General features: G+C 63.6%; 3 protein-coding genes across 13 annotated transcripts; 1 reads left to right on the top strand and 2 right to left on the bottom strand.

Annotated features, from left to right (window-relative positions):
* Nucleotides 1–499: 499 nt before the first annotated feature.
* CGREF1 (cell growth regulator with EF-hand domain 1) lies at nt 500–11,075 on the bottom strand. 4 transcript variants are annotated; one of them, XM_043509943.1, is made up of 6 exons: nt 10,738–11,075; nt 4,638–4,738; nt 4,152–4,214; nt 2,269–2,339; nt 1,902–2,026; nt 500–1,434 (listed from the first exon to the last, which is right to left on the bottom strand). In XM_043509943.1, the coding sequence occupies exons 2-6, from the start codon at nt 4,712–4,714 to the stop codon at nt 1,054–1,056; spliced, it is 717 nt and encodes a 238-aa protein (XP_043365878.1). In that variant the 5' UTR covers nt 4,715–4,738; nt 10,738–11,075; the 3' UTR covers nt 500–1,053. The 4 variants fall into 4 exon arrangements, with proteins under 4 accessions (XP_043365878.1, XP_038253398.1, XP_043365876.1 ...); XM_038397470.2 differs by lacking the exon at nt 10,738–11,075 and adding an exon at nt 6,379–6,522; XM_043509941.1 differs by lacking the exon at nt 10,738–11,075 and adding an exon at nt 6,459–6,515.
* On the top strand, nt 9,286–16,319 carry ABHD1 (abhydrolase domain containing 1). 4 transcript variants are annotated; one of them, XM_043509940.1, is made up of 10 exons: nt 9,759–9,892; nt 10,225–10,325; nt 12,741–12,901; nt 13,034–13,216; nt 13,518–13,563; nt 14,914–15,026; nt 15,241–15,414; nt 15,653–15,701; nt 15,778–15,943; nt 16,029–16,319. In XM_043509940.1, the coding sequence occupies exons 2-10, from the start codon at nt 10,302–10,304 to the stop codon at nt 16,247–16,249; spliced, it is 1,137 nt and encodes a 378-aa protein (XP_043365875.1). In that variant the 5' UTR covers nt 9,759–9,892; nt 10,225–10,301; the 3' UTR covers nt 16,250–16,319. The 4 variants fall into 4 exon arrangements, with proteins under 4 accessions (XP_043365874.1, XP_043365873.1, XP_038251925.1 ...); XM_038395997.2 differs by lacking the exons at nt 9,759–9,892; nt 10,225–10,325 and adding an exon at nt 9,336–9,518; XM_043509939.1 differs by lacking the exons at nt 9,759–9,892; nt 10,225–10,325; nt 12,741–12,901 and adding an exon at nt 9,286–9,518.
* PREB (prolactin regulatory element binding) lies at nt 16,065–23,756 on the bottom strand. Of its 5 annotated transcripts, none has more exons than XM_038395988.2 (9): nt 23,466–23,674; nt 22,382–22,595; nt 21,952–22,169; nt 19,618–19,698; nt 19,165–19,289; nt 18,391–18,564; nt 18,200–18,272; nt 17,786–17,945; nt 16,065–16,204 (listed from the first exon to the last, which is right to left on the bottom strand). In XM_038395988.2, exons 1-9 carry the CDS (start codon nt 23,595–23,597, stop codon nt 16,164–16,166), a joined length of 1,218 nt encoding a protein of 405 aa, XP_038251916.2. In that variant the 5' UTR covers nt 23,598–23,674; the 3' UTR covers nt 16,065–16,163. The 5 variants fall into 5 exon arrangements, with proteins under 5 accessions (XP_038251916.2, XP_038251917.1, XP_038251919.1 ...); XM_038395989.2 differs by lacking the exon at nt 16,065–16,204 and adding an exon at nt 16,926–17,520 and having other exon boundaries at nt 23,466–23,756; XM_038395991.2 differs by lacking the exons at nt 16,065–16,204; nt 17,786–17,945 and adding an exon at nt 16,926–17,520.
* Nucleotides 23,757–24,829: the final 1,073 nt, after the last annotated feature.

Raw genomic sequence — 24,829 nt, 5'->3', positions numbered from 1 at the left:
ACTGGGGGCTGTGGTGCCCGTCTCAGGGGCAGGGCGAAGGTCCTGCACCAGTCACTGAAGGAGGCAGGGGTTAAACCCCTGGCTTTCCCCAAAGGGAATGGCGCCCTAGTACAGCTGATGGAAGCACCCCCGCTTTCTCCCGCCCTCTGGCTCGGGGCCTCTGGGGCCCTGCGAAGGATGCACAAGGCTTGTGCCAGGCCCTGCTTCCAGAGGGATGGGTGCTCTGCCTGGACTAGTTACCTGTGCCCTGGCAGCCAGTACCCAGAGCCTGGTCCCTGGTCAGCCCACACAGCTGCAGCCTGCTCAAGGCGGGGCAGGGGGGAGATTTCACGATGGCCTCAGCCCCCTGTGGGGATGGGCAGGAGGCATCCTCAGCTGGGCAAGCCCAGCTGGCTGGGTAAACTCCTTTCTCTCTCTCCGCTTCCCCCCACCAGTACGTGTCCTACCCCCACAGCTCCTGGGGGCATGGTGCGGCGCAGCCAGGGAGGGGGCCAGGAGCCCTGGGGCTCAATGTATATTTTTCTCTTTCAAAGTGTAAGTTACATGATCGATTGCACATGTCCCACTCCACCCCCCCCAGCCCCTCTGTCCAGGCAGCCAGCTTCAGCCCCTCTTGGGGGCCAAGTGGGGGGACAGTTCAGAGCTGGTGAGGGTACCCCTACTTTGATGCTGTGCCTGCAGCTCCCAGGGTGGCTCCTGGGCCCCCCCAGCCCAGTTAGGGGTCAGGTACCTGCGGCCCCTTGTCCCGAGGGGGCATCTCACATACTCCTCACAGGAATTGCCCCCCTGGGGCCCAGGACGGGCTAGGCAGGGCTGAGCGCAGCTGCTTTCCCCAGGGGTGGGGAGGGAGGCAGCCCTCACCACACACACACACACCCCCAGCACCACTCACAACCAGATGCAGGGTGTGTGGGGGTGGTGGTCCCTGGCAGATGTTTCCCCTCCACCACCTCAATTTCTCCATGCACAGCAGCCCCTGCACCTGCATTCCCCATGCCAGCTCTGATCTGCCCCAGCAGTGCCCTGAGCTTGCCGTGGATCTAGGCTGGGGGCCTAGATCTCTGCATTGGGGGCCCCGGCCGGGGCCCCTGGAGCCTCCTTGGCAGGTTCCTCTTTGGGCTGAGCCACCTCTGGCCCCGTCCGGCTCAGCAAGAGACCCCCAGCCTCCGGCTCCTCGGCTAAGGGCCCTGCTGCCTCTGGGAGCTCCACACCAGGGTCTGCTACCCCCTGGGCGCCTGCGAGCGCTAGGGCTGTGGCAGGTTGCTCTGGCTCCTCACCTGCCCACTGCACAACCCCTTCTCCATCGGGGGCCTCAGTCTGGGCTGGCAGGGGAGGCTGGCCCTGGGCTGGGGGCAGCAGGAGCTCTGAGGGGTTCAGTAACCCGTCCCTGTTCAGGTCCTGAGTCTCCAGGATCCCGTCTACCACCACGACCACCTGCAGGGGTAGGAGAGCATAGATGGCACATTTGCACAGCGCTGGGGAGAGCAGACTGTGGGGCGGGGAATGGGGCACGGGGCCTGTCCACTGTAGGGAGCGCTGGCCCCAGGGCAGGGACTGGCTGGCTCAGGAGTGGGGAATGGGGCACAGGGCCAGTCCCCTCTAGGGGGTGCTGGCTCCCAGCTGGCCCAGGGCAGGGACTGGCTGGCTCTTGGGAGTCAGTCTTTGCCCTGTGGGGTGCCTGAGCTCTGGCCCCCCTACAGGGGGTCCCCCGAGATGTTCTCCTTGCTGCTGCCTGTGCTCTGAATGGAGAGGGAGGCTGCCAGTCACCAGCCAGGCCCAGATCTCAGCCCAGGGGAGATGCACCCACCCCCATGCCTGCTGGCCCCGGCCATGGCATGGACTCCCGCTGGCCCAGAGTCCCCCAGCACCTGGGGGTGGGGGGAGTTCTGAGCGGCACCTACCGCCTCGGGAGAGGGCTGCCCCTGGGCGTGCTGGGATATCACCTCCAGCAGCAGCTGCATGAACTCCAGCCCGTCCAGCTGCCCAGTCCTGTCGTAGTCGTGCAGCGCGAAGAGGTAGAGCAGCACTGCGAGAGAGGGGCAGTCGGGGGCATCAGTAGCTGTGGCAGGCAGGAGGGCTGTGGTGTCTGCATGGAGCCTGGGCACCTCCTGCCCAGGAATGGGGCCGGAACATGTCAGCTGCCAGCGCTGTGTGAGAGCCACTGGGCACCTGTGGGGGGCCCTCTCACCACCCCAACCCCACATGAACACAGCCACCCCCGCATGCTCCAGCCCCCCTCCCTTGGCGCTGGCGGGATGTGCCCCTTACCCTGCTCTCTCGTCATGTGAGCGGGGTCCTGTGCCATCTGCCGGACGCTTTGCAGGTAGCTCTGCAGCAGCCTGGAACAGGGAGCAGAGTGAGGCCAGGCTGGGGGCTGGGGGGCAGCCAGGGAGGTAAGGAACAGCAGGGGCAGGGAAAGCAGAGAAAGGGCCAAGGCTGGCTATTCCTCTGCCAGCTCTGCTGTGGGGCAGCCTTGGGCTGGTGCTAGGCTGGGGGTCAGACCCCATGGTCTGCCGTGCACCAGGCCTGGAGCCAGCAGGGCACATGGGGTGAGCCAACAATCCCCCGGGGGTCCCTTCTGCCCCTCAATTGCTCCCATGGCCCGTGCCCCACCCCTGCTACACTCATCCCTGGGACCCAACAGACCCTGACTCTGCCCAGCTCTGGATCAGTAACTGGTCAAAACGAAACAAAGTGAGGAATAAACGGTCAGTTTTCAGATTGGAGAGAGGTAAATAGTGGGGCCCCCCAGGGTCTGTGCTGGGCCCGGTCCTATTCTACATATTCATAAATGATTTGGGAAAAGGGTAAACAGTGAGGTGGCAAAATTTGCAGATGATACAAAATTACTCAAGATAGTTAAGTCCCAGGCAGACTGTGAAGAGCTACAAAAGGATCTCACAAAACTGGGTCACTGGGCTACAAAATGGCAGGTGAAATTCAATGTTGATGAATGCAAAGTAATGCACAGTGGGAAACATAATCCCAGCTGTACATACAAAAAAGAAAGATCTTGGAGTCACTGTGTACAGTTCTCTGAAAACTAGCACTCAATGTGCAGCAGCAGCCAAAAAAGCAAACAGAACATTGGGAACCATTAGGAAAGGGAGAGATAATAAGACAGAAAATATCATGTTGCCTCTGTATGAATCCATGGTACGTCCACATCTGGAATACTGCGTGCAGATTCCCCATCAAAACAAAATAGATTGGACTTGGAAAAGGTTCAGAAAAGGGCAACAAAAATGATGAGGGGTCTGGAATGGCTTCCTTATAAGGACAGATTAATAAGACAGGGACTGTTCAGCATGGAAAAGAGACGACTAAGGGGGAATGTGACAGGCATCTCTAAAATCATGACTAGGGTGGAGAAAGTGAATCAGGAAGTGTTATTTACTCCTTCTCATAACACAAGAACCAGATTCACCCTATGAATTACTAGGCAGCAGGTTTAAAACAAACCCAAGGAAGTATTTCTTCACACAACGCACAGTCAACCTGTGGAACTCCTTGCCAGAGGATGTTGTGAAGGCCAAAACTGTAACAGTTCAAAAAGAACTAGCTAAGTTCCTGGAGGATGGGTCCAACAACAGCTATTAGCCAGGATGGGCATGGACACACCCCCTGCTCTGGGTGTCCCTAGATCAGAAGCTGGACTGGATGACAGGCTGGATCACTCAACAGTTGTCCTGTTCTGGTCACACCCTGTGAAGTGCCTGCTACCGGCAGACAGGCTCCTGGGCCAGCTGGACCATTGGTTGTGCTGATGCTTTCTCTGATTCCCGTCCTCCACCCTCCCAAGCCTAATGACACCCCCAAACCACACTGCCCTTCATGGGACTCTGTCCTGCCCAACTCCTGTCCCAGCATGTGACTCCCCCTGCCCCCCATTCCAGGTTGCTCTGCCCGGGCCCCAGCCAGGCGCGTCACTGCAGCAAAGCATCCCACAAATGCTGCGCCCTCAAAAGACAGACAGATCCCACCCCAGTGAGTGCCCCTGCCCTCCCCCATTGACACATCCAGGGAGTGGGGCCCCAGGGAAACCCCCAGTGCATCAGTCACCCCCACAGACCCATCCCACCACAGGCTGGGCTCCCTGCCAGCTGCTCAGCCCCAGGCCTGGGGTCCTTCCCTGCGGGAGTTGGACTCACCGCAGCTCCTCCGGCTCGGGGTGCAGAAGGTTGGGAATAGGCTCCGCAGCAGGGCCCTCAAACCTGGGAGCAACAAACGGGGAAACAGGGCTCACAAGGGCGGGATCCAGCCCCACAGTGCAGCCCAGGGACTGCAGTGCCTAGAGCAGCCAGTGGGGCAGTACAGACACCAGGGCTCCCCACAGCACCCCCCTGCAGCCAGGGTTCCGGCCCCACCCCACCAACATCCCCCCCTGCAGCCAGGGTTCCGGCCCCACCCCACCAACATCCCCCCCTGCAGCCAGGGGTCCGGCCCCGCCCCCCCCACAGTACTCCCCCTACAGCCAGGGCTCCGGCCTCTCTCCCTACCATGCCCCCCAGCCAGTGCTATGGCCCTGCTCCCACAGCACCCCCCTGCTGGGAGCTCCCCCACCCCCCCATGCTCCTGCCCCGCTCCCCACTTAGGCTCCCCCCTGGCAGGGCTGTGGCAGACCTGCTTTCCCATACCTGTTGACACTGTCCTTGGGCGCAGCCCAGCCAGGAGTCACGGCCAGCAGCAGAGACGTTAGCACCAAGCTCCTCATCCTGAGACCAGAGTGGGGGATGGCCTGGGGGGGGACAAGCAGCTGCGTCACCCCCTGCCAGAGCCCAGCGTGAGGGTCCCTGTAACTCATGGGCTGAGTCTCTCTCCGGTGGCGTCTGACTCTGCCAGGGCCTGGCCTTTTGGTGCAGTGCCCTGCTATGCAGAGCGCCTGGAGCCCCAGTGAGACACCATGTGGGGTGCACGGAAGCAGCCGCGTGTGCGGGGTTCCCTGGGCGTGTGCCCAGGGGGTAAGTCACAGCCCCAGGGCCGGCTGACCACGGCCACGGGAGGCTGAGCCAGTAGGGAGCCTGCTCTGGGGGATCCAGGCTCCCCATGCCTTGTTCTGGCACCATGACCGTTTTGCACCCACAGCCAGGAGCCCAGGTGGCAGCATGGGACTGACCTCACCCCATGCCACCCTGTCTCCACTGACCTGGCGCCGTGGCAGGTGCTCTCTCCCGGAGCAGGCGTCAACAGGAGACGGGTCTGGGGGAGGACAAGGCCCCAGCCCGGGGCACAGCATCTCCGTGGTGGGCCGCTGGAGGGTGTGCCGAGTTGGCTGAGGTGCATTATGGGCCATGCAAGTCCCTTTGCTCTCCAGCTGCCCCGCTCCTGCCCCATTTTGTTCCTCCTCCCTGGCACCCTCTGGCGCAGTCTGACCCTGTGCGTCCACACTGCTCTGAGGTGCCTCGTCTGTTTGAATGCCCCCCAGCCCTGGCACACAGAGTGTACCCAGCATGCATTGGGGCTTCCCCTGCCACTGGCAGAGATGCCCACAAGACGTGCATTAGACAAAGACACCCCGAGCTGGCTGGGCCAGGCCCAGTGGGCAGGGCGGAGCACCCACTGTAACATGACTAGGCAATGCCACCACATGCCCATCATACACACAGACCCAGCCAGGGTGCAGGGCAGGGCACGTCCCCCACCGGGCCCCAGGGTGGGCACAGAGCCCTTTGGAAGGGTGACCAGAGCCTGCAGCGGGGCTCCCCATCCCCAACGCAGCCCATAGGCAAAACATCCCCTAGACTAGAGCACAGAACCAGCAAGAGCCATGCCCCGAGCATGCCCAAGCTTCTCCCCACACACGCAGAACAGCCAGCGCCAGGCCCTGGACACCTGGCACAGCCAAACAGCACCCGCCGGGCACAGCGACACAGACACAGGGACCCTCACACGCACAACAGCATCCCACAGCCTGCCCCACACGACACCCCACAGCCCCAGCCACACGCACGGTCACGCACCAGCAAAGCCCCCCACCCCCACACCTGTCCAGCAGCTCCCTGGTACCCCCATGGCCAATGCAGGGACACCACAGGCACACGCCGCACACACTTCCAGACTGTGCACACGGGGTCTCACGCCAAGACCCAGACCCAGCACGGAGCACCCAGAGCCACACAGCCCCCCCCGCAACCAGCCCAGGGAGTGCCAGTGTGCGGCTGTGCCAGAAACACGCACTGCCACAGTTTTCAGAGTAGCAGCCGTGTTAGTCTGTATCCGCAAAAAGAAAAGGACTTGTGGCACCTAGTCTCTAAGGTGCCACAAGTACTGCCACAGTGCAGCCAGAGCACCCACACCCACTGCACCCACTGCAAGCAGAGCACCCACGGCACCCACACCCACGGCACCCGCCATATCTGCTGCACCCAGGACACTCACTGCATTCACATCTGCTGCATCTCTGTCCATTGCCCCGTAGCCCGCACACCGCACTGCACCCAACGCACCGATACACGCACCCGCATCTCGCCGGTTCAGGGGAGGCCCCGCGCCCCGCCCCCGCTCGGCTCCGCCCCTACGAGGCGAGTCCACGTGGCTGGGACACGTCCCCGGGACCCGCCCAGCACCGAGCCTCCGGCAGACCCCCCCGTGCCGCCCCCCGCTCCCCTGCCCCCGCCTGGCCCATCCCCCCGGTGCCGCTTCCCGTGCCACCCCCCGCCCCCACCACCAGACCCATCCCTCCCCATGCCACCCGCCTGGCCCATCTTCCCCATGCCACCCCCCGTGTCACCCACCAGACCCATCCCCCCGTCCTGTGTCACCGCTGCCCCCCATGCCACCCACCAGAACCATCCCCCTGTGCCACCTGCCTGCCCCATCCCCATGTCCCGTGCCAGCCACTGCCCCCATGCCACCCGCCTGGCCCATTCCCCCTTGCCCCCTGTGCCACCCCCTGTGCCACCTGCCAGACCTATCTCCCCGTGCCGTGCCACCCGCCTGGCCCATCCCCCCATCCTGTGCCATCCCCATGCCACCCACCTGGCCCATCCTCCATGCCACCCACCACCCAGCTCCCCCGGCCTGGCCCATCCTCCCATCCCGTGCCACCCCCCGCCCTCCGTGCCATCCTCCTGGACAATCTCCCCATCCTGTGCCACCCCTGCCCCCCATGCTACCTGCCAGCCCATCTTCCCATCCTGTACCACCCCCTGCCCTCCGTGCCACTCTCCTGGCCCATCCTTCGTGCCACCCAGCTCCCCCACCCGGCCCATCCCCCCATCCCATGCCACCCACCTGGCCCATGCCCCATCCAGTGCCACCCCTGTGTCACCTACCAGATCCATCCCGCCACCCCATGGCACTCACCCCTGTGCCATCCACCACCCAGTTTCCCCTGCCCTGTGCCACCCACCAGACCCACCCCATCCCATGCCACCCCTCGCCCCTGTGCCACCCACCAGACCCATCCCTCACCCCATGCCACCCAGAACCCCCTGTGCCACCCGCCTGGCCCATACCCCTACTTGGTGCCACCCACCAGCCCCATGTGCCCACCCTGTGCCTCCTGCCAGACCCTGCCACCTGCCTGGCCCATCTCCCTGCCTTGTGCCACCTCCCTGGTCCACCCCCCCGCCCTGTGCCAGCCGCCTGGCTCCCTGCCGCCGATGCTGTGCCCAGGTCCTGCCTGCACCTGGGAGATGCTCCGGGAAGCAGTGGGAGAGGTGGGATGCTTTCCCTGGAGGAGAGGGCACCCACAGGAGCAATGGGCTCTCAGGCTGTGCCGGGGTGGGGCGGGGGTCGGCATGGGGCGGGGAACAGGGCGCTCCAAATCCTCATCACTTTCTCCCTAAGGGCAAGTGATGGGAATGGATGTGATCCACTTACAGGCAGCACAAGGGAATATTTCTTACCAAACTGGCCATCAGGCTGTGGAACTCATGGCCACAAGACGGTGATGAGGGCAAAGGCCAGGGGGACTCGGAAAGGGTTAGACATTGACACGGCCATGAGAGCAGCCCGCGCTGTAACAGCGGAGACGGGGCGTGAGCCAGGAAGCAGCTGGCCGGCTGAGGGGCACGCGTCCCTATTAGGCCGGGGGAAGGGGGGCTTCTTGCGCCGTCTCCTGTGGGGTGGGGCCCGGGCACTGGAGTGGAGGGACCCTGGGCTGAGCTTGCCTGGCTGCTCCTTCTTTGGGCGCCCCCAGCCCCGTGTGGCCCAGCCCTGGGTGGGCTCCCCAGGCCAGAAGGGCCCGGTGTGACGGGCCGGTCTGACCCGTAGCCTGGCAGGGCCGCGGACTGTCCCCAGAGCAGAGCCGGGAGAGGAGCAGCCGGTCGATCGGGATTAACAAGGTGCCGGCGAGGGAGAAGCCAGCCCGGCTTAGCGACTCTCTCCAGCTGCGGCTGCCAGCCCCGGCCGGTGTTGGCCCTTCTGCGCCAGGCTGGCGAGCCCCCGGCGGGGAACACGCCGCTCACAGCCCCGCCTGGGTCCGAGGCGCCCGAGGCCGCGCTCCGGGGAGTGGGGCTCGCGGAGTGACGGACTCGCAGCGACCCCCACTCGCTCCAGCCCCACCGAGCCCCCAAGATCCCCGCCTGGCACCTAGCTCGGCGCTGCCCTGCGCCCGTGGGCTCTGCCCCGCTGCTGGGGCTGCCTGGGCCCTGGGCGGGGGTGGGGGGTGCCTGGGGGAGGGGCAGCGCCCAGGACTCCTGGGTCCCGCGCTCCCGGCTATGCAGCAGCTCTGCTGCCGCGCGACCCTCCCCTCCAGCGCAGAGCTACGCTCGCTCTGCTGTCGCCCGGCGCCTACGGGGTTAACCACGGTCGGCCTGGCTGCCCTGCCCCTCACAAACATGGCTGCCGCCTGGCTGCCCCTGCCCCTCACAAACATGGCTGCCGTCCGGGGCGGGGTCTGCCCCCCACAAACATGGCTGCCGGTCTGGCTGACCCTGCCCCTCACAAACATGGCTGCCGGCCTGGCTCCCCTGCCCCTCACAAACATGGCTGCCGGCCTGGCTGCCCTGCCCCTCACAAACATGGCTGCCGCCTGGCTGCCCCTGCCCCTCACAAACATGGCTGCCGGCCTGGCTGCCCTGCCCCTCACAAACATGGCTGCCGCCTGGCTGCCTCTGCCCCTCACAAACATGGCTGCCGCCTGGCTGCCCCTGCCCCTCACAAACATGGCTGCCGCCTGGCTCCCCGGCCCCTCACAAACATGGCTGCCGCCTGGCTGCCCCTGCCCCTCACAAACATGGCTGCCGCCTGGCTGCCCCTGCCCCTCACAAAGATGGCTGCCGTCCGGGGCGGGGTCTGCCCCCCACAAACATGGCTGCCGGTCTGGCTGACCCTCACAAACATGGCTGCCGTCCGGGGCGGGGTCTGCCCCTCACAAATATGGCTGCCGGCCGGGGCGGGGCCTGCGCAGGGCTGCCGGGAGCCGGCAGGTGCCAGGTTCCGGCGGCTGCAGGATGTGCGGGGCGCTGGGGTCCCTGCCCGACCTGCTGCTCCGGGGCTGGGGGGAGCCGCTGCCGCTGCTGCTGGCGGCCAGCGCCGCCTTCCTGTGCTACTACTGGGTGCGCGTCCCGCAGGTCCGTCCGTCCGGTCAGCGCTGGGGGGGCTTCGGTCCGGTCCGTCCGTCCGGTCAGCGCTGGGGGGGGCTTCGGTCCGGTCCGTCCGTCCGGTCAGCGCTGGGGGGGTCGGGCCCGATGAGCCCCCCTTGCTGTGACACCCCCCTCATGGTTCCCCCCAGCTTTGAGCCCAAGTAACCCCTCCCTCCTTGGGAGCCCCCCCGGGGCAGACTTTGCCCGCCCTCATTTCCATTATCACCCGTCCGGGTGGCACCGTGGCCGTGCCCAGTGGCGGGGCGGCTCTGAGCAGCCCCCCTTCCTCGCGCTGTCTCGGCCCTGAGTTCCCCAGTGGGGGGCTCCTCAGGCAGGGGGCTGGAGCGATTTGTGTAGTGGGGGTGCTGAGAGCCATTGAACCTGGATATGATGGAGAGCTCTGCAAGCCGGGGGTCCGGCAGCCCCCCAGTCCCAGCACCAATGTCCTCAGAGCCCTCTGCAGAGGCCTGATCCCTCCTGGACCGGAGCTCAGAACTGACAACCAGCTGTTGGGGGCTGGGGTCCCTCTGGCAGCCCCTGGCCAGGGCCCGTCCCCTAGGGCTGAGCTGCCTCCGGCTGGTTCTCTCCCACTCGGGTTCCTGCTCCCGCCAGGCCCTTCGGTGTTATTCTGGCCTGGCTGGTGGCTGGGACTCCTGCCCAGTTACTTCCCCCAGGCGCTTGCTGGCCTCGCCAGCGGGGTGCAGCCTGTCCTGGGCAGTGCCCGTCCCCACCCAGACACCTCACCAGGTATCCGGCCGCGTGTCCCTGGGCATGGCTGTGCTGACCTCGTTCCAGGTCAGTCCCAGAGAAGTCAGGCGTGGAATGAAGTGTCCCTGCCCCATCGCACAGCTGGGCAGTGACTCACTTCACCTGGGGGGAGCCGCAGTGGCTGGGGGGCATGGGCTGAAGAGGGGGAGGCCCCCTCCACGTTGGGAGGTCACAGCTGAGCCAAGCCCAGTGCCTCAGGCCGCAGCTCCGGGCCATGCTGGTGTCTGTCTTGGTGTTTTTGGCTGCTGAATGCCAGCTGGCCGAGCTGTGATGAGAATGACCCTCTGGTCGACCCCCCCCCCCTCTGCTCTGGGCATTGGCCCAGCAAGGCTGTGTCATCACCCCAGATACCGGGGGGTGCCTCCCCCTCCCAGGTCCCACTTGGTGCATCTCTCTGTTCCTGGTTCCTCTCCACCCTCCTCACGTGGCCGCATCTCACCTCAGCCTAGAACAGTGTGACGGGGCTGCCTGTGTGAGCCAGCTGAGGTCACACAATCGGGGTGAACTGCAAACAGAACAGGGCGGACAAACCCCAAACACTGGTGGATATTCCACTCCTTAGATTTACCCAGCCAGCCCAAACCAGCTTCTATAGCACCTCCCTGGGTACTCAGACATCCAAATAATGCAGTGCCCTTAAAGTGCCCAGCCGCAGGCCTCCATCCAGACACACGTCAAACATAGGATGCTAAATTCTGAAAATCTTATTTCATCATAGAAAAGAAAAGGTTCTCCTGACCCCAAAGGACCAAGCCCCGGACCCAGGTCAAATGATAACTCAGATCTTACCCCAAATTAGAGTCAATCCTTTTAACTAAACTAAAATGTATTAAAAAAGAAAAGAGGGAGAGTTGGTTGAAAGATCAATACACGGACAGACTTGAGTTCAATTCTTGACGTTCAGATACAGAGCAGAGCTGAGCTTGCAGTTGCCAAAAGTCCTTCTAGAAATAGTCCATGGGTTACAGTCCAATGTCCATGTTCAGGGTGACTCCAGTCCGTGACTGGGGATCTCAATCCTTACGGCTCACGGTTTCCCTCTCTTGAAACCCAAAGCAGATCTGAGATGAAGAAGGATCGTGTCCCAGGGTATTTATACATTTCCAGCAGCCTCTTGGCCTGAGAAAACAATCGGCTTAACTTTCCTTCTCCCAAACATCCTGGCAATTAGCACAGGGTAACTTATCCATTAACAGTTCAGATACCGGTTACCACAACCTTCAAGGAGACATGTAGACAATAATACTATTTCACTCAAGTGTCTTCCTAAATGTTGTTAATCCTTTTTTGATCTTTGAACCAAAGCTATAGCCATAGACAAGCCTTGTTTGCTGACATCACAAGGCCTGAGCAAACAGCTCCCCTTCTCTCTCTACCAATGCCAGCTGCATTTCATGGCTCTGTTTGTTTACATCTCATGTGACATTATGAGTGTAATATAATATCTCATGGCAAGGTGACAGGGCCAGAAAGAGTTAATGAACTCCCAGACTGACCTGACCATGGCCGAACTTTAGCGACTGGTTAGGAAGAGATGTAAAACCTCTGGACTATTTCTAAAAGGATTTTTGGCCTCTACAAGCTCAGCTCTGCTCTGTATCTGAACCTCAAGTATCGAACTCAAGTCTGTCCGTATATTGATCTTTTAACCAACTCTCTGTTTTCTTTTTTAATAAAGTTTAGTTTAGTTGTCTACCCCGTTCTGTTTGCAGTTTGGCCTGATTGAGTGACCTCAGCTGGCTCCCACAGGCAGCACCATCACAGTGGCGTAGTCGGCAGGATCCACAGAACCAGGTCAATTAAGCTTTGGGTCAGAACCCCACGCTATCCAAATTTGAATTTTGGTGGTGAGAGTTTGGTTGGTTAAAGAGCAGTTGCAATGGGTGAGCAAAGAGCATCACCCCTGATACCGGAGGGTGCCTCTGCCTTTGGGGTGGCGCCCAAGGGGACAGATGCTCCCTCCCCCTCCCAGGCCCCACTCGGTGCATCTCTCTGTTCCTGATTCCTCTCCACCCTCCTCATGGGGCCCCATCTCACCTCGGCCTAGAACGGCATCACCCGTCCCACCTCAGCTGGCAGTGGGCCAGGGCCATGGCCTGGACTCGGGTCGCTCAGGGACGACAGTGATACACCCTCCCACCCCCCATCTCTGGACGCTGCCTGACTCCCGCACCTGGAGGCTGGATGGGACCCGCCAGCAAGCAGGGCCTCCAAGCATGTGTGCTGGGGGAGGGGGTCTGCGCTGTGGGGGCCGGGGCTCTGTCCCTGAGGGCTCAGCCTCATGTCACGGGATCTCGGGGGCCATGGCCGTGGCAGGGCCTACAAGCGTGACAGGCTCTGGCAAGCCCAGCCGTGCTGCAGCTGGTGGGGACGTGTGGCCTGGGAGCCAGAGCCCGTCTTTTGGCTTGGGCTGGCCCCAGCTGTCCCCGAATCTCTCCCCAGAGGCCCCTGCTGGTAGGCGGGCTGCCATTCCGTGCCTTCCTGGAGACGCACTGCCCCCTTGTCAGCGAGCCCTTCTACCCCATGCCCTGGTGCTTCGATGGCCGGCTCCAGACCCTGCTCCGCTTCTTCCTCCAGTCTCGGCCCCTGGTCTCCTACCGCAGGTGTGTGCTGGGCTCTTGAGCTGGGCTGGGCGAGCGCTGGGGATGCTGCTCAGTGACTCCCAGGCTGTGCCATGGGGCACTGCCCAGGCCCCTGCTGCTCGGGGCTCACTCCACCCTGTGCTCCCTGCCCAGTGAGTTGCTCCACACAGCGGATGGAGGGCAACTGCTGCTGGACTGGGCGGACAATGCAGAGAGCCAGCGGTACCCAGAGCCTGGCACACGCCCCACTGTCCTGCTGCTGCCAGGCCTCACCAGCAACAGCCAGGCCACCTACATCCTGCACCTGGTGCAGCAGGCCTCCCGCGCGGGGTACAGGTGAGACACGCTGTGGGGGACTGGGCCCCTGGTGACTGGGGGAGGGCTGCAGGGACCCAGCCTCATGGTCATCCCCAGAGTGAAGGTCAGGCAGTGATGGAGATCTGGGACAGTGCCAGCCTGAGGGGCATGGGGGAAGGGGGTTGGTGGGGAGAGATGGGATTGGAGGGGTTGTGGGGATCATGGGGGAAGGGGGTTGGGAGGGTCATGGAGGAAGGGGGGCTGGTGGGGGAATGGGATGGGAATGGACAGGTCGTAGGGGGAGGGGGCAGGGAGCTTCACCCGTCTCCTCTCCCCCCAGGACTGTCGTGTTCAATAACAGAGGGTGCAAGGGGGAGGATCTGCTGGTGAGTGAGCTGTGTCCCCCGGCAGGGCCTTGGGTCCCAACTCCACCACAGAGATCCTGGCCCAGGGCTCTGGAGGCCCTGGGAGTGGGGGGCAACGTGCTCCGTGGGCCCTGGAGGGGAGGGCAGGGCTAGGGCCCTGGGTCCCAGTAGGCTGGAGCTGCTGCCCCATCTATACAGTCAAAACAATGGGTCTAAACTAGCTGTGAGCCCTCAAGAAAGACCTCGGCCTCCCTGGGGTGGATCTCTGAGAACAGCCACTCAATGAGCAGCAGCAGCCGGACCAGCTACCAGAGTGCGGGGAGCCCGCAGGAGAGGAATGGATAAAAGCAGAAACTATCACGTTGCCTCTGTATAAATCCCCGGGACGCCCACCCTGGAACACTGCATGCAGCTCTGGTCGCCCCAGCTCAGAAAAGATCCTTTACAGTTGGAAAAGATGCAGAGAAGGATTAGGGAATAGAACAGCTTCCGCATGAGGAGAGATTAATAGAAGTGGGATTTTTAGCTTGGAAAAGAGATGACTAAGGGGGGGATAGGATAGAGATCTATAAAATCACAATAGGTATGGAGAAATTGAATAAGGAAAGGTTATTTACTCCTTGTCATAACACCAGAACTAGCGGTCACCTAATGACATTACTAGGCAGCAGGTTTAAAACAAACAGAAGGAAGTATTTCTTCACACAACGCACAGTCAACCTGTGGAACTCCTTGCCAGAGGATATTGTGAAGGCCAAGACTAGAACAGGATTCAAAAAGAACTAGATACGTCCATGGAGGACTGGTGCATCAGTAGCTATTAGCCAGGGCTGATGCCGCTGTTTGCCAGAAGCTGGGAATGGGCGACAGGGGCTGGATCACTGGGTGATTCCCTGGTCTGTTCATTCCCTCTGGGGCACCTGCACTGGCTGCTCCCAGATCTGGGGTCCTAGGCTAGCTGGCCCAGTCTGGCTGTTATGAGCCGCTCCCCAGGGCAGGAGACGCTGGCCGATCCCTGGCTGCAGTTTGCTCCACCCCATCCTGCCAGTGGCTCTCAGGGCTGAACCCTCCCCATGCTCCCTGGGGGGCCAGGACCCCCCCTCCTTTGCGTGCAAGAGTGGGGGATCCAGAATGAACATCCCTATCCGCTCCATGGCCCCCTGTTAACTGCGGTCAGCTGGGGACACCAGCCCCAGCACTGCCTCCCTGGGGACACGCCCCTCCCGCCAGCCAGCCAGCCCCAGAACTGTATCCCTGAGGACACCCCCCCCACCCAGCCCCAGCACTGCCTCCCCCTGGATTCCTCAGCCAGCCCCAGCACTACCTCCCCCTAGATCCCCCTGCCCCCCTCAGCTCTGCTCTCGCTCTTAGACCCCCAGAGCCTTCTGCGCTAGCAACACAGAGGACCTGCAGACCGTGGTCACCCACATCAAGTCCCAGCACCCGCGAGCACCACTCCTGGCTGTGGGTGTCTCGCTAGGAGGGTGAGCAGGGAGCCTCCCCGGGGCATGGCACAGGGAGGTGCGGGGTTAATCTCCAAGGTACGGGGTGGTCAATGTCTGTGTCCCCCCCCCCAGCTGGGGAGCAGCAAGGGGAGGGGGGCTGGCAAAGCACAGGGAGGGGAAGGGTTAATTGGGGGGTACTCCCTGGGGGAAGCAGATCCTTGGCCCCAGCCCACCTGTGGTGCCATCTCTCCAGGATCCTGGTGCTGAAGTACCTGGCGCAGCGAGGGCACGACCCGGGGCTGGTGGCAGCGCTGACCTTGTCCGTCCCCTGGGACACCGTGGAGTCCAGCCGCTCGCTGGAGCAGCCGCTCAACCACCTGCTGTTCAACCGGCACCTCACGGCCAACCTGCTCCACCTCGTCAGCCGGTGGGGCTGGGCGGAGGGGGGGGTTGGTTCAGGGGAGTCAGGAATGGACGGGTCGGGGTTGGTTCGTGGGGCTGGTATGGGGAATCAGGGGGACTGGTGCATGAAGGTTCAGGGGAAGCTGGGGCTGATATATAGGGGTCAGGTATGTGGGGGTGGGGGACTCAGGCTGGGTCATGGGGCTCTTGGCCATCTTGTTTAGGCAGCCGCCACCCCGCGCTGACTCTGGGGCACGTTGCAGGCACAGGAAGGTGATTGCAGAGAAGGTGGATGTGGGTCACATATTGAAGGTATGGGCCCCCTGCCCCTCCCCGGCCAGCCACGCCCCACAGCGGCTCCGGCCCTGACCCCTGCTCTCTGCCCCAGGCACGCAGCATCCGGGAGTTTGACGAGCGCTACACGGCCATGGTGTTCGGCTATGGGACATGTGCCGAGTACTACCAGGCCGCCAGCCCCTCGCACTCGGTGCATGCTGTGCGCCTGCCAGTGCTCTGCCTCAACGCGGCCGACGACCCCTTCTCGCCGCTGCAGGGTGAGTGCGCGGGGCGGCCATGGGGCTGCGGGCCCAGCGCGGGAGGCTGGCGGAGCTTGCGACTGCCTGACTTGCTCTCTTTCAGCCATCCCCCTGGCCGCGGTGCGGCACCTCCCCACGGTGGCAGTGCTGGTGACGGTGCATGGCGGGCACATCGGCTTCCTGGAGGGGCTCTTCCCACGGCACGAGAGCTACATGGACCGCGTCTTCGCCCAGTTCGTCACTGCCGCCTTCGAGCACAGCCAGGAGCTGAGCCGCAGCCTGAGGGCAGGGGACGGAGCCAGCTGCGTGAGCCCCCAGCACTGATGCAGGCAGGCACCAGAGCAGGCCTCACCCCCCCCATGCTGCCAGATCCCCAATAAACCTCCTGCCTGGATATCTTGTGTCCTCCAGGAACTGTAGGGAGGGGATGGAGCCAGCTGCACATCCCCTAAAGTCACAGGGCCAGCCAGGGCTCTGCCGCAGTGACACCAACTGCGTGGGGGTGCCAGGCTTCTACCCAGGGCTGGGGCCAGCCCAGAGCCCAGGCTATAGGGCCATGGATCGAGGGGCAGGGCTGAGACCCAGGCCCTAGAGGGGAAAGGCCCCGCTGGAGCCCCTGCTGCGGGGGGAGGGGAGAAGAGCTGTATGGAGACCAGTTTCCAGAGCCTAACACTGTCCAGGCTCTTGCCTGGGGGGATCCCTCCCCCAGAGAGAGACACCCCCACCTGTCAGTCCCCTGGGGGAGAGGCAGGACAATGGTCATACAGCCCAGGGGGCAGCTGAAGCGGGGAGGGCTCCACACAGCCAGGCTCTGGCTCAGAGCTTGTAGCAGGCCAGGCCCGTAGAGACGCCCTGCCCAGGGCCAATGGAGCCAACTGCCTAGGGGGTTGGGCCAGCGCCGGGGCCCCCACGCAGTGACTGGCCCATGGCACCCCTGCAATTCCTCCATGGGCTCCGCAGCCCCCTCACCTCCGGCACAGACAGGCAGGGGAGCGACAGGTCAGACTCCAGTTTTAATGGCAGCCAGCGAGCTGCAGGAGTGCAGGTTGGCACCGCTGGCGCACAGCTGGATGGGCATCATGGGGCCGACTGGCACAAGCTGGGCTCTCCCCACCCCCCAGAGCCAGCTCTCAGCCCCGTGCCATGGCTGAGCCAGCCGGGCCGAGCCAGAACATCTCACCGTCACTGAGAGCTCAACTCGGGGAGACGCCGGGAGCACACATCCCCCCACGGGTGGCTCACCAGTGGCCTGTGCCCCCTGGCTCCAGCAGGGGTGGGCAGGGCAGGGCCAGGCTCTGAGCAAGAGCACCCGGCGTGGGGTCAAGGGGCTGCAGGTCTCTGAGCTGCTTCACATTGTCCTGGGGGGAGCTGGGCAGGACCAGGCAGGCGAGGATCCCGCAGCCCTGGAGCAATGTCCTGCTGTACTCGAGGCAGGGGAGTCTCTCGCTGGCCCCGGGGCCAGGCTGGAGCCCAGCCCCCCGCCCGCGGGGCTCCTCACGGCTACAGGAAGCCGGGGAAGGCCAGCTGCAGCAGCAGGATGGTGGCCACCACCAGGCCAGCACAGAGCAGCAGCAGCAGCCACACGGGGAAGCTGCCTGTGGGAGAGAAGGACAGCTCAGGGGGGAAACAGCCATCTGGGGGGGAAGAGCCAAAAAGGGGGGGAGGGGCCTAGGAAGTGGGACCCCGAGCCTGGACTGGGGAGGGGGCATCAACCCACGGTAAGGCCTCAGATCAAGCAGGGGGGCGCCATGTCAGGGGGGGCCCCCGCTAGGATCTAGCCAGAGCAGGGAACAAGCTTGGGCCAGGGCGGGGCGCACGACCCCCACAGGACCCCTCCCCCCACGGGCCCAGGGCACCTACGCCTTGGGGGCAGCAGGTGCAGCTTGCAGCGGCTGTCCACGGCAACGCTGAGCAGGGCGGCCTCGTTCTCCACCAACAGCTCCCGGCCCCGCTGGCTCTCGGGCAGGAAGGCCACATCCGTCACCACGATGCCATGCGCCTCCTTCACGTAGTACAGCCTCTGCGGGGAGGGCAGAGTCACGCGCCGAGCGGCATGGGTGTGCCCTGCCCAGGATGCAGCTGCCTCTGGGGTGGGGCAGCAGCTGCTTCAGCCTTGCCCAGCCCGAGGCAGGAGCTCAGGAGACAATGGGGGTGGCCAGAGCCAGGCCAACACCCAACCCCCACGGGCCCTGAGGAGCCCCCCCCAGCTAGCGCCTCCCACAGCGCAGCCCCCAGGGAGCCCCGCCCCCTCCAGGCGCCCAGGCAGCCAGTTACCTGCAGCGAGAAGGAGACGTGAATGGCCACCGAGCCTGTCACGGTGCCCAGCCCCAGGAACGTGCCCGAGTCACTGGTGGGACAGATGGCACCAAAGAGCTGGTCAGACACATGGACAGCACAGTGCCCCCAGCCCAGCCTGTCCGAGAACTGCCCAACGCCCCCTCCCCGACGCCCCCAGCCCCCAGTACCTGATGGAGAGGCAGGAGATGACCTCGCCCCCGCAGGGCTGGGTGAGCAGCGGCAGGAAGCTTTTGCCATCCCACTTGGTGAGGTAGCAGGGTGGGGGGCGGCGCCTGCGCTTGTGGGGCACCTGCACCGTGTAGAGTCGCAGCTCCTCTGCTTGGTCCTGCACCACCCCGAACCTGCAGCCAGGAGCCAGTCAGCCCAGCCCAGGGCCCCTCAGCACCCGAGCCCAGCCCCCGCCCCCACTCGGGGCCCATCAGCCGAGCCCAGGGCCCGCCAGCACCCCTGAGCTCAGCCCCCGCCGGGGGCCCGTCAGCCCAGCCCAGGGCCCTGCAGCACCCCTGAGCCCAGCCCATGGCCCCCCCAGCATTCCAGAGCCCACCACCCACCCGCACCAGCACCAGCACCACTGACCCCAGCCCCCTCCCACACCAGCAACCCTGAGCTGAGCCTAGCCCAGGGCTCCCCTGCACCCAGCCCCCATCCCTGCCAGCAACCCTGAGCCCGTCCCCATCCCCACCGAGAGCCGATCAGCCCAGCCAAGGGTCCTCCCCCCCAGCACTCCTGAGCCCAACCCTCACCCCCACCAGGAGCCCCATCAGGCCAGCCCCAGGGTTCCGCACCTGCCCCACCCAGCACCCCTGAGCCCAGCCCCAGGCTCCCAGTCCCTGCCCTGAGCACCACCCGTGAGACCAGCGAAGCATCCAGACCCAGGAGCCCAGCTCAGCGGCCTGTCCCCAGGGATAAGTCAATGTGTGCCCCCAAAGCCAGGGCCCTACCTGCAGGCCTGGTAGCGGTAGGTTTTGTCAGGGATGCCCGGCATGTTCTCGTCCCAGCGCAGCCGCAGCACCAGCTGGTCCCTCTGCCACACGCAGCACTGGAAATCCCGGCCCGCCGTCACCACCTGCCGGGACGCAGCTGTGAGAGCCGGGCAGGGGGGCCCCCAGCCAGAGTCAGGAGCCATGGAGACCCAGCCTCAGTTTCCCCAGTCCGTCTGGCCTGTACCAGGCTGCGACTCCCCCTCTCCTGTCTAAGGCACCATGGCCGCTCCCCGTGTGCCACCTCCCCAGGCCAGCACCAGCATCCTGAGCCCCCGTGAGGAAAGGGCCCAGGGCAGGGTTTGAGTCCCCCTTCCCTGCCCATGGGAGCCTGGTGCACGAGGGGCAGGCCGTGAGTGCACCGAGGGGCAGGACGGGCTCGCCCAGGGCTCCAGGGTCGGCTCGGCTGCTCACCTTGTTGTCGGGACCCAGCGCAATGTCCTCAATCTCCCCGTCATGTGCTTTGAACTCCCACACCTTCTTCATGCTGGGGAACTGAGAGAGAGCCGGGCTCAGCACCCCCCTAGGGCCCCCCCAGCCCCCCACCTGCTGGGGAACTGGGAGAGAGCTGGGCTCAGCGCCCCCCCAGCACTCCCACAGCCCCCCACCGGCTGGGGAACAGAAAGAGCCAGGCTCAGCACCCCCCCTAGTGCCCCCCCAGACCCCCCACCCACTGGGGAACTGGGAGAGAGCGGGGCTCAGCAACCCGCCAGCGCCCCCCTAGCCCCCCCACCCACTAGGGAACTAAGAGCAGGCTAAACAAAAAATTTGAAGAGCAACTAGCAAAAAACACAAAAACTAACAGCAAGGTTTTTTCTAAGTACATCAGAAGCAGGAACCCTGCCAAACAGTCAGTGGGGCCACTGGACACTGGAGGTGCTAAGGACACACTCAAGAAAGACAAGGCCGTGGCACATAAGCTCAATGAATTCTTTGTGTTGGCCTTCACTGCAGAGGGAGATTCCCACACCTGAGCCATTCTTTCTAGGTGAAAAATCTGAGGAACTGTCCCAGATTGAGGGGTCATTAGAGGTGCTTTTGGCACAAATCAATGAGTTACATAGCAGTATGTCCCCAGGACCAGGTGGCATGACCGAAGAGTTCTGAAGGAACTCAAATGTGAAATTGCAGAACTGCTATTACTGTAATCAGCCTTACAGACTAACAAATTTATCTGAGCCTAAGCTTTCGTGAGCTACAGCTCACTTCATCGGATGCATTGGGTGGACAATACAGTGGGGAGATTTATTTTCCACTGCGTGCATCCGATGAAGGGAGCTGTAGCTCATGAAAGCTTAGGCTCAAATAAATTTGTTAGTCTCTAAGGTCCTTTTCTTTTTGCGAATACAGACTAACATGGCTGCTACTCCGAAACCTTTAATCAGCCTCTGCACCAGATGACTGGAGGGTAGCTAATGTGACACTGATTTTTTAAAAAGACTCCAGAGGCGAATCTGGCAATTACAGGCCAGTAAACCTGACTACAGTACCAGGCAAAATGGTTGAAACTGTAGTAAAGAAAAGAATTATCAGACACATGGACGAATACAATATGCTGGAGAAGAGTCAGCATGGTTTTTGTAAAGGGAAATTATGCCTCACTAATCTACAACAATTCTTGGACGAGGGGAATCCAGTGGATATAGTGAATTTAGATTTCCAGAAAGCCTTTGACAAAGTCCCTCGCCAAAGGCCCTTAAGCAAAGTAAGCTGTCATGGGATAAGGGGGAATGTCCTCTCACATACCATAACTGGTTAAAAGATAGGAAACAAAGAATAGGAATAAAGGTCAGTTTTCCGAATGGAGAGAGGTAAATAGTGGTGTCCCCCAGTTCTGTATTAGGACCAATCCTATTCACCATGTTCGTAAGTGATCTGGAAAAAGGAGTAAACAGCAAGATGGCAAAATTTGCAGATGATACAAAACTACTCAAGATAGTTAAGACCCAGGCAGACGGCAAAGAGCTACAAAGGGATTCATAAAACTGGCCAACTGGCCAACAAAATGGCAGATGAAATACAATGTTGATCAATGCAAAGTAATGCACAGTGGGAAACATAATCCCAGCTCTACATATACAATGATGGGGTCTAAATTAGCTGTTACCACTCAAGAAAGAGACCTTGGAGTCATTGTGGATAGTTCCCTGAAAACATCCACTCACTGTGCAGCGTCAGTCAAAAAAGCAAACAGAACGCTAGGAATCATTAAGAAAGGGAGAGATAATAGGACAGAAAAGATCACGTTGCCTCTATATAAATCCATGGTACATCCACACCTGGAATGCTGCATGCAGATGTGGTCGCCCCATCTCACAAAAGATATATTGGAAAAGGTTCAGAAAAAGGCGACAACAACGATGAGGGGTCTGGAACGGCTGCTGTATGAGGAGAGATTAACAGGACTGGGACTGTTCAGGTTGGAAAAGAGGTGACTAAGGGGATACGACAGAGATCCAGAAAATCCTGCTTGGCGTGGAGACAGTGACTCAGGAAGTGTTATTTACCCCTTCTCACAACACAAGAGCCTGGGGTCACCCAATGCAATTAACAGGCAGCAACAGGAAGCGTTACAGGCCCCGTCTAAGCACTGATCGGCCCCCGCCCACCCAGTAGGGGACCTGAAGGATCTGTGGCTGCACGAAGCCGGACAGGGACCCCCGGCTGACATCACTTCCCACAGGGCAGCAGGCTCCACTCCCGCCCGGGCCAGCTGAGCAGCCCAGGCCGTGCCAGGCTAGCTCCTACCTCCCAGACTCGGAGGAAGCCGTCGACGCCGCCCGTGGCCAGCAGCGAATGGTCCGCGCTGACACGCACAGCCTTCTGCAGCGCGTCGGGGCTGAAGTCGGTCTGCACGTTGCACAGCGTCTCCACAGCCACCTCGCCCGTCTCACTCCTCGTGTCGCCCTCGCCCTCCTCAGAGGGGTTGGGGGCCCTTCGCTTCCGGGGGCCCTTCTCCGCACCACCTGAGACAGGCAGAGCAATGACAGCCTGCCCCAGCCGGGTGTTCCCACACTGCCAGCTCCTGCCCCGCTCCCCACAGCGCCCCCTGCTGGGCGAGGCCGGGACAGAGGAGCTGTTGCTTTGGTACTGCCGGGAAGTCAGCCCTGCCCAGGAGCTGCAAACACCTGCCCAGGCCGCCCCTTCCCGTGCTGGCATCAGGGGCTGTGCATCTCACCAGCCTTGCTGGGGGCACTGCCACCGCTGTTGCCACTGCTGTTCTCGCCGGGCCTCTGCAGGCGGAAGCGGAGGATGTGGCAGCTGGCATCCTGCCCTGCCGCGATGACGTCGCCAGCCAGCGCCATGCTCATGGTGGCCCGGGTCTCTGTGTCATGGGAGTGCAGCAGCGAGGCGCTGAGCTGGCCCCCAATCTGCTCCAGCTGGAGGAAATGCTGCAGGGAGCAGAGGGAGACGCCAGGGCACAGAGCGATCAGCGACAGCCCGAGACGGGAGGGGTGTGGGGCAGGGGAGCCCAGAGGACACCCAGGCCTGGGCCCACCGCGCGGATCCCAAGCCGGCTTCAGGCAGCCCGGCAGTGGCGCTCTCCAGCCAAGCCGTCGCACCCCAGCACCACCAGGCACGGGCTCCCCCCAAGGCAGCTGCATGGGGAGGACAGGCTCAGCATAGGCCCCCTGCCTGCCCCCCAAGCCGCAGGAGCCAGGCCCCGGAGCCCGGGCACAAAACCAGCAACAGCCCAGAAGGCGCTGAAAGAACATGATCCGCACCGCTGGGCAGTGCCCCTCACTCCCGACCCACAGCCCCTGCCAGCCCGGCCCTGCCCCCAGCTCTGCCGCTGCCCCTCACTCCCGACCCACAGCCCCCCCATCCCGGCCCTGCCCCTCACTCCCGACCCACAGCCCCCCCATCCCGGCCCTGCCCCCAGCTCTGCCGCTGCCCCTCACTCCCGACCCACAGCCCCCCCATCCCGGCCCTGCCCCTCACTCCCGACCCACAGCCCCCCCATCCCGGCCCTGCCCCTCACTCCCGACCCACAGCCCCCCCATCCCGGCCCTGCCCCCCAGCTCTGCCGCTGCCCCTCACTCCCGACCCACAGCCCCCCCATCCCGGCCCTGCCCCCCAGCTCTGCCGCTGCCCCTCACTCCCGACCCACAGCCCCCCCATCCCGGCCCTGCCCCCCAGCTCTGCCGCTGCCCCTCACTCCCGACCCACAGCCCCTGCCAGCCCGGCCCTGCCCCCAGCTCTGCCGCTGCCCCTCACTCCCGACCCACAGCCCCCCCATCCCGGCCCTGCCCCGCCCCCACCAGGCCGTTCCTGACGCCGGTCCGGGCCGCGCCGCCGCCGCCCGCCGCCAGGGCCAGCCCGCGCGGGTGGATCTGCAGCGCGTAGAGCGGGAACGGGGCCCGGTAGAGCTCGGGCGGCCGGCGGGGCCCCATGGCGGCTGCGCTGGGGCTGGGGCTGGGGCTGGGGCGGGGGGGATCCCGGGCACTCCACGGCGCACGCGCACGCCCGGCCGTCCTCGCCGCGCCTGCGCACAGCAGCCCGCAAACGTCAGCACGGGGCGGCCCCGACCGGCGAGGCCGATCCGCGATCACGTGACGCCCCCACGCACGCCGCTGCGCCAGCGCCATCTTTGTGCGGGGCGCCTCGAGCCCCCCCCCCCACACACCGGGCCGGCGGTTCTTAAAGGGGCCGCGTCCCGCAGAGCCCCTGGCGGACAGCGCCGCGAGACTGAACTGCAGGGGCTGCCCCCTTCCCCACGCCCCGCCCCCAGGGCCCCCATAGCCCCCCACCCCCTTCCTACGCCCCGCCCCCAGGGGCTCCCCATAGCCCCTCCAACCCCTCCCTATGCCGTGCCCCCAGGGGCTCCCCTGGCCCCAAACAGTCTCCCATAACCCCCACCCCATCCCTCCTTGTACCCCATCCCCAGCCATCCCCCAGAGACCTCTATGGGGCCCCCTGCCAGCCCCCCCCTCACAGGACATCCCCTGGGCCCCCTGCCGTCGCCCCGGAAGGCCGCACCCCACAGTGTCGCACACCGGCAGGATCCCAGAGCCGCCTGCAGGCTTTGCCGGACAGGCCTGTGCAGACCTGGGTGCGAAGTGCTGGGAGCTGCCACCGGTCCCAGCCCAGCTCTAGGAGCCCCAGGAGATGCCCAGCTGAGGGGCAGGCCAGCGCCCCCCCCATCCCTGGCCTTGTCAGCCACTTTCCCATCCCCCAACTCTGCCCCCTTGGGGCCTGCTTACAGCCCCAGCTGGACTCTTCCCAGCCGCAGCCAAGGTCCAGGACTCTGCCCTCCCCCAGCCCGCTTGCGCCCTGGATTCATCTGTTGGCGCGCAGTGGAGCTGCTCGGCCAGCAGCCCCCTCCTCCGGCTGCTCCCTCCTCCTCCTTCTCCTTGACCTCCGGCCGCCCTGGACCACAGGGAGCTCTGGGGCGCTTGACTCCATCACGGCCTCGCCCCCTTGGCCACCCAGCTCTGCCTCCTCTCAAGGGCTGGGGGCTCCAGACCCCTCCCCTGGGACTGTGCTGGGGTGGGGGGTTCACCACTCTTTATCACGCTCCCAGGGTTGGTTTTCCCCGGCTCTGTGCTGGGCGGGGAGACAGGCCCCCCAGGAGAGCAATCTCCAGGGAGCGCAGGAGACAAGGAAGGGGCATGGAGGGGAGTCC

The sequence above is a fragment of the Dermochelys coriacea genome, chromosome 3 (assembly GCF_009764565.3).
Source record: "Dermochelys coriacea isolate rDerCor1 chromosome 3, rDerCor1.pri.v4, whole genome shotgun sequence".
Classification (NCBI taxonomy): Eukaryota; Metazoa; Chordata; order Testudines; family Dermochelyidae; genus Dermochelys; species Dermochelys coriacea.
Note: the sequence above shows the minus strand (reverse complement) of the source record. Positions and strands in the feature narration are given on the sequence as shown.

Bases quoted from the DNA above. Each gene is read 5' to 3' on its own strand.
- CGREF1 (XM_038397469.2), bottom strand. From the start codon at position 5,452: ATGCTGGGTACACTCTGTGTGCCAGGGCTGGGGGGCATTCAAACAGAC. The intron at 2,027-2,268 runs GTAAGGGGCACA...CCTCTCTCGCAG, and splicing joins TCACATGACGAGAGAGCAGG to TGCTGCTCTACCTCTTCGCG. The intron at 1,435-1,901 runs GTAGGTGCCGCT...CTACCCCTGCAG, and splicing joins GGCAGCCCTCTCCCGAGGCG to GTGGTCGTGGTGGTAGACGG.
- ABHD1 (XM_038395997.2), top strand. From the start codon at position 9,399: ATGTGCGGGGCGCTGGGGTCCCTGCCCGACCTGCTGCTCCGGGGCTGG. The intron at 13,564-14,913 runs GTGAGTGAGCTG...TCTCGCTCTTAG, and splicing joins GCAAGGGGGAGGATCTGCTG to ACCCCCAGAGCCTTCTGCGC. The intron at 15,027-15,240 runs GTGAGCAGGGAG...CCATCTCTCCAG, and splicing joins GTGGGTGTCTCGCTAGGAGG to GATCCTGGTGCTGAAGTACC.
- PREB (XM_043509937.1), bottom strand. From the start codon at position 22,919: ATGTTCTTTCAGCGCCTTCTGGGCTGTTGCTGGTTTTGTGCCCGGGCT. The intron at 18,565-19,164 runs GTAGGGCCCTGG...TCCTGGCTGCAG, and splicing joins TACCGCTACCAGGCCTGCAG to GTTCGGGGTGGTGCAGGACC. The intron at 18,273-18,390 runs GTACTGGGGGCT...CTGTCCCACCAG, and splicing joins ATCTCCTGCCTCTCCATCAG to TGACTCGGGCACGTTCCTGG.